Source organism: Leopardus geoffroyi, chromosome X (assembly GCF_018350155.1).
Source record: "Leopardus geoffroyi isolate Oge1 chromosome X, O.geoffroyi_Oge1_pat1.0, whole genome shotgun sequence".
Lineage (NCBI taxonomy): Eukaryota > Metazoa > Chordata > Mammalia > Carnivora > Felidae > Leopardus > Leopardus geoffroyi.
In genome coordinates, this window is record NC_059343.1 from 19,640,855 (window position 1) to 19,653,564 (window position 12,710).

The following is a 12,710-nucleotide window of genomic DNA, read 5'->3' on the forward strand; positions in this document are numbered from 1 at the left end:
GGACATGTGCCAGAAGAAATACCATTCCATGCTTCCCTGCTGTGTAATAACTGCAGTCACATTTGTGGATCCCTCTAGAGTTTACAAAATGCATGCACTCCATCACTTCACTTGGCCCTCCTCTTGCCCATGAGGCAGACTAAAATCCATTCACTCACAAGATCATTATATTTTCATAAGTTTACTCTATAACTATTGAGTAAATGTGGTAGGAATTGTTCTAGGTGGTGGAGATGTGGAAGTAGACCAAATAGACAAACACACCAGCCCGGTAGAACTCCTACTCCAGTGGGGGCAGCAGAATAAAGAAGCAAAAAGAGATGCATAACACAATGTCGTATCACAGTCAGTGCCATGAAAAACTTTAAATGAGAAAGACTGACGGAGATAGCGAGGGATGCTGATGTTTCCAATCGGGGGTGGGGTCAGGGAAGACGATTACATCTGGGCAGGGAAGGGAAGGAAGCAAAGCTATCTGGAGGAAGGACATTCCTAGCAGAACTAAGAGAAAGATGAGCCATGTGACTAGGGCATGGTGAGAGAGGAGTTCCGAGATATCAGCAAGGACAATGTGCCATCTTGTTGGCTATAGTCAGGACTTAGGTGTTGGCTCTCAGTGCCATGGGGAACCACTGAGGGATTTAGAGCAGGGAAGTGGCATGATATATGTTCTAAAAGGCTCATTTTTTACTTATCTCTAACTCATGTGGTCAGCAAGACCCGACACCAGAATTTAAGTGGAAGTCTTGTGACTCCTGATCCAGTGCTCTTCCCACTCAGGTTCACGGTCATTTTCCAGACCTGGAAGTCCTTGGTACCGTGTTTTTCCTATCCCTTGAAGAGTTATTTGTAGCCTCCTGGCCAAATATTAAAACTGCTGTTGCATATTCCTCAGGCATCTGGCTCTCTGGGACTTCTCTTTGCCTCTTGGCCAATCAGCTTTTACATTCTCCCATTTCTGAGAGCATCCTGTCCTCTTACCAGATATCCAGCAAAACTCGTGACCCACAAAGTGGCTCACCCAAAGCTTAAGCCTGACCATGAAAGTCAAGTGAGGACAATGGGATTCAAAGATAACCACTCTAATCATAGAGTTTAACATAACAGGTTTCCAGGGGTCTTCATGGTATCAAGGGATTTTTTTAAATTAAGACCAAATGAAAATTCCCCCAGGCTATGGAAACAGAGATTACTGGATCTCATTGTCTTTCTCCTCCAGACCAATATGGAATCGGGCAAAAGATGCAAGGAGATATTGTAGTTGCCTTTTCCTTCATCATTACTATTTTTTGTTTCTAAAATCTCAGATTTATTTGCTTCAAATCGAAAGCTGCATTGCTTTTTCAGCCAAGGCTGCAAAGACAAACAGCCTGTTTTGGGAATTACAATGTGGGGCTTTCTTGGCTGCTTTTTAGTGTCAACATCTGCAATAAGAGCATTTACCCCCTGGCAAGGCAAGGAGAAGAACCGACACATCCCACTCTCCAGGACCTCCGGTGACACTACAGTATTGACAGAAGTCACCATTTGTCTTTTGTCACTGGAGCAGGTCAGCCTGACACCAGGCGCACATGTATAGAAGAAGCGTGTAGACAGATAGTCACTTGTTTGGCTACATCCACAGCTTAAATTTGGCGTCCTCCAAACATGTAATGTTTCAAAGGCAGAATGATATTTCTGTTCACTTATTAAGGGATGACTAACTTGCTTTTGGCTGCACTACAAATGAATCACGGTAACAATCCCCAACTTGCGACTTGTGGTGTTCTGATGTAATGCATTTCTATTAAAAGAAGAGGAAAGAGAGTGGGTGAGAGTGAGATCATGCAAAGACAGAACATAACACCGAGGGAGCTAGCGTAATTGATGAACTGCCGAGACCAGGTCTGTCCACTTCAAGGTGTTTTCCTGTGTCCTGGGTGGGGATCCCTTGCCAATCAGTTCCTACCCATTTACAGTTGCACAATATAGACCCAGATTACGACCTGGAATTTGGAGGGATTCAATGAAGAAAACATATCATTTGGGGTTGAAAACCAGATATTCCTTGAAAGCATTTTTAAAGCAGTTTTGATTTAGTGTCACTTTGTAGATAATTATTTGGGAGCTAATGATAGAAGTTAGAAAAGCAAACGGACAACCTCACCTTTTAAGGTGTTTTAATGGCGGTGCCTGGCTGGCTGGCTCAGTTTGTAGGGCATGCAACTCTTGATCTTGGGGTTGTAAGGTCAAGCCCCATGTTGGGTATAGAGATCACTTAAAAATAAATCTTTAAAAAGGTTTTAATGAATGCAGCTCCTTTGTGAGTGGCAGAAGGAGGGTGTGGGAAGGCGAGACAAGGAATGGAAGGCAGCTAATAAAGGTGGGTCATCAGACAGACTCCCCCTGAGGAGCTGGGGGACCCTCACCTCCTCCACGTCTCCCCTCACAGGCAAAGTTGCCAAAGACACCTTGAGGCCCCTCCCAGAGCCTGTTAATTGCCTGGCCTGGCTGAGTGGCTTTCAGGCCCTTTTCAACAAAAAACAAATACAAAAAGACCTGAAAGGTATCCTAAAAGATCCTGTGAACCCACAGGTATTTTTCCTGTGTTCATCACCATTCGGGAGCGGACACTTCCTTCCTCCCAGATCCCTTCTGTACTCTCTACAAGGTGCCCCTGCTGTCTTCTGAGCAAGATCTGAGTGTGCCAAGGAGAGGCAGAGAGGAAATTAGACTCTGGCCTGTCGTGACCGGCAGCCCACACTGGCTTTGTCCCAGGCTCTGGCAGAAGGGGATTATAAGAGCCAGTGCCTCCCCAGAACGGGAAATCACTCAGAGAAGGGAGTCTTTTTTTTTTTTTTTTTTTTTCAGTAAACCTATTTTCCCTACCCTGTGGTTTTCTTTCTGGGTTTCATCTACTATCAGATCTGTCATTGACCTAAAAAGGACTTCAATGTGTTGGAAAAGCATGCTTCAAGCAGCTATAATAAATCTCAAATTGATATTTATGAAGTTAACTTTCTCTCACCCAGAATCTGATTGCATAGTATGTGGATGTCACTCATCTTAGAACTATGTCGTGTTAGAACCAAAAGGGTCTGTCCGTAAAGATTAGCTAAACCAACCTCCTGTTTTTTACTGATAAATCTGAGACCTGAAAAAGTGACATTCTGAGGGTCTCTGACACTCCTACGTAAGCAGCAGAAGCCAGACTTGAAGCCAAAACTTCTTTTTGCTGGGTTCCATTGTGTCCCACAGCCTTTCTTCTTGGTAAGCCTGTCTTTGAAAAGTTTTATTTGGCAACTACAGAGTCTGGATGGAGGATAAGAAAAGGCAGTAGGCTCAAGACCCATCCCCTTTGCTGCCTGTTAGTATCGCCACCTAATGCTGCCATCTACAGATGAGGTTTGGCCCTTGGGATGATTTCTGGTCTCTCTTAGTGGACCCCAGGTCTCCAACTACGGCCAGCCCACAGCTCTGTTACAGCCATGGCCCTTCCTCAAATCTTCTTCATCCTTGTGCAAACTGGTCTGTGCTGGGCTAGGGCCACACGTCCCGCTGCACCCAAGATCCTACCTCCACCCTTTACTCACTGGGTCCGCTTAGGTGAGCCACTGACATTCTTTAGGCCTCAACTGCTCCAGCTAGAAAATGAAGGTAATCATTTAATCATTTCCATAGGGTCTTGTACTGAATAAATTTTTTAAACTGTAAAGAAAGAACTTAGCAGACCAGTTACTATTACTGTCATCATTCTTCACCTGAAGGGTGATGAGAGCAGAGAAGCTAACAGCTTAAGTGGCATGTTCAGAGCCTGGGAATCAATCTCGATTTAACATTCAGTTCTGGCCTCTTTGGCAGCAAACACAGAACAGAAAATATTGTGATCAAGATTGACATTGGATTGGGCCTTACCAGTACAAAGTGCTTGGCACTGGCTACTGTTAGAATATTGCCTTTGTTTTGAATGTTGTTATCTCTTCTGTGATTTTCCATGTGTGAGTGTGAGTGCACTAAATTCAGGGAAATTATCCTCTTGTTGACAACACGGTAGACTTGATGAGTACTTATTGAATGTGTGTTGAGTGAATAATCTAGAATCTATACATAGGTATGGAAACATGGACTATGTGTTGATTCACACGACAGACTCCGACTGTATTAAGGGTCAAGACTATGACTTTGTGTCATTTCCCCCTGCTTTTTTCTGAAGATCTCTTACCTAGCTCAATAATAAGCCCGTGTAGCTTGAGGTTGTCCATTTTGCGGACTGAAGTGTCTCGGTCACCATTTGACTATTGTGCTCTGATGTTTTCCTGGCTTTCTTTACTGCTTCCAGACCCAAGAGAAGAGATTAATTTAAGGGCAAAGATAAAATCACTATAAACTAACCTGTCATCAGTTTCACCTTCCTTTTCCAGTGCAGAAACTAAAAGTAAGTATAAAGAAAAAAAAAAGAGCATAGCTTCAATCCCTGGCTTCCTTTTTCCCCTGTGAATATATCAAAGAACACCTACTAATGTCTCTACTGTCCTGAGTGGGGCTTCTTTAGGAAAGTAACATCCTATACAGGTTGATATCCGGGTAGCATGTGGACAGGCAAGAGTAGACAGTGTGTGTACTTGATATGCTTTCACAACAACCAAAAAGCAGAACTGAGAAGTTTCAGAAGTCACAGAAGGGAGTCTCAGTTCTTCCCCATGCCTCCATCATCCTCTCCCCTCTGATCCCACAGTAGAATCCCACAGACTCCTCCTGCCAGGTGGGTGGCCTCAGCCAACACCCCCTCTCGGGATGCTTTGTCACTCAGCATCTCCCTGCCACTCAGAAGGAAGAGTGACACATGTTCCACCCACCTTTCCATTGGAAATTCAAAGCAGCTGCGTCTCACAGCAGCTCGCATACTGAGAACTTAGAAACCTTCCTTGTTCACCTTCACGAAGGTCTCCCTGCCCAAGTCTCCATCCTGCGATCTGCTGGGACAGGACTTAACACAGTGGCTGCTTTCTTCGGTCTGTCATCCCAGGGGTCATGGCAGTAGATCTGCAGATCTGGCAGATCTCTAAATAGTTTACAATGCCCCACCCATCAGGGCATGGTCGCCTTAGAGAATGGATGGAAAATATCCCCTTGCTGTAACTGGGTTCAACCCTGTGGCTTAACACCATCTTATTTGGCAATCTTTTTCTCTTGACATATTTAGTAATCACTCTAAGGGAGATTTATTAGACTGCTCATAGGAACAAACAATGCACTAAATATTACACATATGCATGCTTTCAATACCACTCCTTTTCTAGCCTATTCTGGATCTTTCTGCAAAGTCTGTCTTTTAACAGTTATCAAAACTCTCTCTTGTCTTTAAATTCCTCTTGGTTCTTCCCTCCCCAAAATAACTTTATTGTTGGGATTTTTTGTAGCTGGAAGTTCTTTAATCAAAATTCACCGGGCCATGCTTAGAGAAAGAAGAATGGATAAAAAAGACACACTCACAGTTGAAAATCATTGACGACATTTTGCTCCTCATTAATCTCCAAGCATCAAAACAAAAAGCTAGAGTTTTATGAAAATAATCTCTTAGGTATCTCTGGGAGATTGTGTGTGTGTGTGTGTGTGTGTGTGTGTGTGTCAAGGAAAGAACTCAAAATGTTTCAGCCAAATGTCGTACTATGAAGTGTTTCCCAACCTGAGGGGTGGCGCCCACGAGGAGATGTTGGGGAGGGTACACTGAGAATTAGGGTTAACAACTCATGCTCTGTGCTAACTAAAAGACTGACAGCTGGTGCCCCTCCGACATTTTCAAAGAGCATAATAAATATCCCACACACCCTGGCACATGCACAGCAGAATGTCTTCACAAATAATCCATCTAGAGCAGATTCAAGAGAAAATATATCAGGGTCATGGAGATGCTCAGGTTATGAGTTATAATGGCATAGTCACAGTGTGGTGACTGGATGTTAAACTTTATTCCCTTTACATACGAAATGTTTTTCTTTATCCATTAGATACACAGAGGCTATCTCTGCTCTAGAGAGAGCGCGCTCAGTTTTAGGCACAGGTCTACCTCGCCTACCTGGCACCCATTACATGTCCACCACTGGCCTCATGTTGCAGACCGGGCACATTTCACAGAGAACAGGCCTTGGACCATAGAGTAGACATACTCCTACCTATGTGAACTTGAGCACTTGTGATTTTTTAGGGCTGGGGCAGTGAAAGCACAAATATGGCCATTAGTTGTGAGCACGTACCTTGATTCAACTGCCGGCATTGTTAACCTAGAAGTGTGTGGCAAGGCACTGGGAGCACGGGTTCTGGAGCCAGACTCCCCGGGAGAGCCCAGCTTTCTCTCATACTAGGCGCGTGACCTCAGGCAAGGAACTGTGTCTCGGTTTCCTCATCTGTAAAATGAGGCTAGGACTTGTAGCGACTTCATAGTTTCCTGTAAGGGTTAAATGAGTTCATCTGTATAAAGGCCCTGGTACTGTGCCGGCTAGAGGAGGAGCTGTTGAATGAGTGCTCGTATTCCCAGCGTCCACTTCGATCACAGGTGTAGAGGGCATGACGTGGCCACTGTGACTTGGGGTGAGGTGTGCTGACTAAATCCCACTGTGCTCCTTTAGCACGACTGCCAGTGTCTTGCAGTTACATCTCCCTTCCCATGTAAGCACGCAGGGAATGCCAGAGGATACGAAGTCCCTCGAGGTGAACCTCTTATCTTTGAAGGCACTCAGGGACTGAGTTGGACGGGGAAATCATTTGGCTGCCCTACCAATCGGCAGCAAGGGAGGGGCCCACGGCAGACCTCTGCACCTGAAGCTGCGCCTCAGTTCACACCATACCTTCCATCTTCAAGACGGTGGACGTACGTGAGACTTTCAGGCATTATAGACCAACTGAGTCACAAATAACAGAACGTGTGGAAAGAATGCTGGTGCAGTAGCCCAGCATGTCTCAAACTGTACCTTTATCAGAATCCTCTGGAGAACTTGTGAAAACCCAGATTCCCAGGCCCCACTCCCGAGATTCTGATCTCCCAGGTGTGAGGTGCAGCCTGGCAGTTTTCACGTCTGGTAAGTTCCCAGGTTGTGCTGCTGCCGCCGGTGGTTTTGAATCCTTACTACGTATCTCTAACACAAGGTTATACCATTTAATGTGAACTCTTTAGCTTAGAGATGACATGAGAAACTCCCCCACCCCACACAGACATACTTGACTCCACAGAGCCAATGCCATGCATGAATGTCTCGTTCTGGGTAATAAACACTGACTTTCATTTTTTCCCCCATAGTTGCATGCTGCTGTGACCAGGATCCAGGTTCCAAGGCCTGGTTTTAATTACACGTTCGCCCACATATGTATCCTGAATAATGATAAGACTTGCATCGTGGATGACATAGTGCATGTTCTGGAGGAGCTAAAGAATGCTCGGGCCACCAACCGGACCAATTTTGCTATCACATACCCAATCACTCACTTAAAGGACGGGAGGGCGGTGTACAACGGACACCAGCTTGGAGGCGTTACTGTGCACAGCAAGGACCGGGTCAAGTCCGCAGAGGCCGTCCAGCTCACCTACTACCTGCAGTCAATCAACAGTCTCAACGATATGGTGGCTGAGAGGTGGGAGTCCAGCTTCTGCGACACTGTCCGACTATTCCAGAAATCCAACAGCAAAGTCAAAATGTACCCTTACACGTCCTCCTCACTGAGGGAAGATTTCCAGAAGACCAGCCGCGTATCAGAACGTTACCTGGTCACCAGCCTGATCCTGGTGGTCACTATGGCCATCCTGTGCTGCTCTATGCAGGACTGCGTCCGCAGCAAACCCTGGCTAGGCCTGCTCGGGCTGGTGACTATAACCCTGGCCACTCTCACCGCGGCCGGGATCATCAATCTTACTGGTGGGAAATACAATTCCACCTTCCTGGGAGTCCCTTTCGTCATGCTAGGTAATTACTGCCCTTCATTTTTTTCTTTCCTCCTGCTGTGTGGTGGTGAGTACGCTCCTGAAAGGCAAGGAGTAGCCATATGACAACTTTGTTTCATTTATAGGGTCTTGCTTTTGCCCAAATGTCCCGGGACCAATTCGTAATGCACTGGCCATCGGCAAGGGGAAACCTTATTTGGTAAATGTGCCAGAAGTCCAAAGTCCCGGGTCCTAGCCCTAGTTCTCCATTAAGTAGCTGTGTGGCATTTAGCAGATACTAATCTTCTCCGGTGCCCCAGTGTCTGAGGTGGGGCTTCCCCCGAAGCAGAGCCTGAGACAAGGATTTAGATATAAGTAGCTTACTTGGGAAGTGAGCCCAGGAAGCCCCAGGAAGGAGAGAGGACATGAGCCAGGGAAGGAAGAACATTCAGGCTAACAGGCAGGTTACTTCTTTAGGCACCTGTGGCTCAATCCCACTGGGGACCTTTGGGAGACTTAAGAGAACACACCTCAGAGAGGTCCTCCTTGAGGGCTGAGGAAGCTGCCAGCTGGGCTACGTACCCAGAAACCCTGTGTCTGATTCACTGAGGGCTCTCCCGGAGAAAGACAGAGCACATTCCTGCAGCTGGAAAAATCCCTCAGGTGAATGGTATTTGTAGTAAGAAGCCTTGAGTGAGCTCAGGAATAGGGAATAGAAGGGCACGTGGGTTGGGCACTGACAGTGTCTGCTACCCTCAGTTTCCCCACCTTATGAATGGAGTGGATGTGAACATCATGGAAGGGGATATGATAAACGTACAAGAACTTCGAAAGCAACAAGGGAGACCTAAGTAAGAAGGGTCTTTTTTTCTACTCTTGCTATAAACTCAGGAGAATGTCTGAAAATGGCGGCGTGAGAATCCCAGCATATTCTCTCTTGGGGCCTGTAAGAACTTCCTGATAGAGGTAATGGTCGAAACAAAGCCACAGTGTTTATAATATCACATCAGTTGCTCTGTTCATCTGGTACTGAAGATGGCTGATGGCAGGGTTCTCGCGGGCCAAGGGTTCCAATGGTTAACTTCCCCCTTTTCTGTGGCAACTTCTCATCCATTCCTTTAGCAAAAGAAAGTGTCATTTGAATCAGATACTGACATGACACATGAAGTGGCATTTTTCACTGAATGAGAAAGAACTCTGCTTGAGTCCATTAGAATGCCTAACGCCCTGCGTGGGGGTGGCAGAAGGAAAGGGAAGAACTTACTTGGGACGTTTCAGCTGCATTAAGGTTAAATGACAAGCGGGGTGGTGGGGCTGTGAGGTCGTGGAATAACGTGAAGCCCTGGGGGCTCTGAGGCCTGTGGGAAGTCAGGCCTGGGCAGTCAAAACAGAAATGGTAGCTCCTGGGAAATAGGGAGCCGCAGAGACCGAGACCGATCGAGCTGCAAAACTACCAGGTTGAAAGCCACAGAGAAGGAGGCTGCTGCACTTCCTCCTGAATTCAGTCTGTTAAAGAGGCAGCATAACTTGCCTCCTTAACCCCAAGTCAGTGAGCACAGATGCTGGGATCCATGGCGGTTCCATGAAGACAGTGTGAGCGGTTCTCAGCTTCCACGGAGGCCTGAGTCAAGGTTTCTTGAAATTAAGATGTTTTGCTCATAATTAGGCCCATGCTGGGATTTTATTTTTTTAGCTTTTCATTTTTAAAAATGCAGTGTTTTGTGTTTTGATTGTTTTTGCGGGAGGAAGAAGAACAGAAATAAGAAAAGAGTGGGGAACTGAAGGAAGACGGTGGATTTTTAAGGTAAAGACAAAAGGATGTCCGAGCTAGAAAAAGGACTATTGGGCTTGGTTTTATGGCACTCCAAGCTGTGACCAGTGAGCCCAGAGGATGATATAGTCAGTATTTAAAACTTCCTAAAAACTGACTGTGTTAAGTAAATTAAAATTTCAATATTTAGAGCTTCTTAAAATTAATTTTTAAGTAAAATAACATAGCTATAGGAGTGCCTGGGTGGCTCAGTCGGTTAAGCGTCTGACTCTTGATTTGGGCTCAGGTCATGATGTCACCGTTTGTGAGTTCGAGCCCCATGTCAGGCTCTGCGCTGACAGCACGGAGCCTGCTTGGGATCTCTCTCTCCCCCTCTCTCTGCCCCTCCCCCGCTCACACTGGCTCACTTGCTTTTGCTGTCTCTCTCAACAAAAATAGACATTTATTTAATAATAGTCAAAACTCCTTAAACTCAATTTCACCACGTGAAATGAAACTGAATATTCCACACTTCTAATAAATTTTATTAAGTAAAAGAAATTACGATATTTAAGATTTCTTAAAACTAATTTCGGTACTTACTAAAGAAGTTTTAAATATCGTAAGTAAAAGTCGGCACAAAAAGGAATACACCAGCTAGTCCTGGCGCAGGGAAGGATGTCAGAGATGGAAAGGTGCTGTGAGCCGAGAAGTGGCTTTAGAAAACAAATCCAGCAATCGTAGTGCCACAACTCCACAGAGACTGAGTATCAGCGAACTGTACAGCAGAGTTCAAGTCCCAGGAGTCTGGCATTTGCGATGAAAGAGACCAAACGCTGCAGGTACCCAATACTCCCTTGTTTGCAATTTGTGAGGAATGATACATGCATTGATTTGACGGCGGTTTTCCCTGCTGACAATCAGTATGCAACCTTTCTGTACATTTTCAGCCCAAAGACATTTCACATTACTGAGTCACAACATTAAAGGAAGCTATGCATTTTAGTAGCTAAGGCCCATTTGCAATAAATACTTTGCACCATGTAATGGGTGCTTCATATGCCCATAAAGCCAACAGTGCCTGGATTTAGGACGGTTACCCTTCTGTATTGCACAGATAAACTGTTTATTCTCAGAATTTGATGGTAAAATGAAATACAGGCAAGGGTATGTTCGTAAATGTCGCGTTTAGGGCCAGTGTTTAATTCTGGATTTTTGACGACCAGTCCTAAAATGCCAATAAATATTTCAAACGACCAAGGAGAAATATAGTGCTAAGGGGTTTGCACTAGGAGTTAATAAACTGTCCAGTTTTAAAAATCTGCCTGTCTATACCATAAAATGGCTATGCTTAAACTAAGATTCAAGCAAAACTTCTTGATTTTCTGTTGTATACATACAGTGTCAAAAATTTAAAACTATATGGCCTCATTTAAAAGGAAAAGTATCTTATACAAAGTCTCTAATATACAGACATTTCCTTGGCAACAACAGGTCTATAATGCAATAAACATTATATTTAAAATTCAACAAACTAAACATTCTCAGTGTGATGCCGGTCACATAAGGCCAGATCCAGCCAAATGCCAAAATGGCAGAAGATTTAGAATGGAAAATTTTGAGACCACGTGTGTCAAGCAGTATTAACCTGACAAAATTCCAGAATAGGAAAGAATTTGGATAAACTCTGAGAGTTCGCCATAATGGGATGTGACTGTGTGATTCTAGCCAAGCCGATACGTGACATCTCTGGCAATAAGAATATATCCTACACAGATGAATCATTTTGGCAATGATGTAAGCATAGATACATCATGATTTAGAATGTTTTTAATCAGTGTCATGCATATTAGACAATCCCACTTCTGCCAAAACCCTTGTCCATATGAGTCACATCAGTATATTTAGAGCTGAAATCCTTAACGGTCTACAGCATTATAAATGCCCATTGACATTTTTTGGTTACTATAAACTTGGAAAAGAGTTTATTTCATCCCTACCCCTTCTGCATAAAGTAATATCCCTTCTTTCCAAACTATATTAATGCCAGGTACTGAGGTACTTGAACTGCCGTTTGTAAACATGTGACACTCATCATTTTAATCCGGTATAGAACTTCCTTTAAAGGGTGAGAATTTACACCATTGTCCTATGGTTTAAGAAACGGGCATAGATTTTGTGCATGCAAGCTCTCCTTACAGGCTTACTAGTTCCATGGCTTTCTTGGCCAGATGCAAATCAGGAAGGGAACGGAATGCTGGAGAATCTTTGGGATTTTGAGACAGTCAAATGCCACATCCAGGGTGCCCTCTTCCTTCTGACTTATCAAGCCAAGCCACTCGAATTCGAGGATGGGAAAGGAAGAAAGGATGTAATTAAGTGCTAGGAGGAGAATAAGAGCAGAGATGTTTGGTTCCTTTCAGGTATATTCTAAGATTATCTGTATTTAGTAGAAACCAGAAGATCAGGTTCAATTCTCTAAGAATACGTTCTCATTTGATGCTACCTGGAATATGATGCAGTATTGAAGTACATGGAGCTCAGGCCTATAAAGAGGTGAAAGTTCTTGGGCAGGAAATTTAGTTCAGAGAAATGAGAACTCCTAATTATTTTTTCTCTGAACTCAAGCAAACCTGAAAGGTTTTGCTTTCCTACTGCGTATTCTGATATAGTTCCTTTTTTGTTTTTTTTTTAAGTAATCTCTGCACCCAAGGTGGGGCTCAAAACTTATGTCACATGCTTTACTGACTAAGCCAGCCAGGTGCCCCATTCTGGTATATTTCTAAAGTCATGAGACAACGTGGGGGGAAATCAGCCAAATAATAATAAAGCTCAAACCAAATGAAATTGCGACAGTCAACTATTTTTTACCTCAAAACTGGTACCAATAAACAACCATTTTGGAACTCCAAAGCAATAATTTCTCATGGTTCAACCTAACACATTAATGTAGAAGTCCATTATTTGCAACAATATGACAGTCTACATGATGGAGTAGAATGCTGTGGAAATACTCTGCTTGGATATAAATCACTAACTGGTTTCTAGGGGAAAAATTTCTAGGGGAAA

The 12,710-nt window shown here is 44.3% G+C and overlaps 1 protein-coding gene across 1 annotated transcript in view; it reads left to right on the plus strand.

Moving 5' to 3' along the window:
* PTCHD1 (patched domain containing 1) overlaps window positions 1–12,710 on the plus strand; it is a 55,979-nt gene that overhangs the window by 29,475 nt on the left and 13,794 nt on the right. The window contains exon 3 of the mRNA XM_045473254.1: window positions 7,274–7,934. Within this exon, the coding sequence (XP_045329210.1) occupies window positions 7,274–7,934 (661 nt within the window). The remainder of the gene's footprint in view (window positions 1–7,273; window positions 7,935–12,710) is intronic.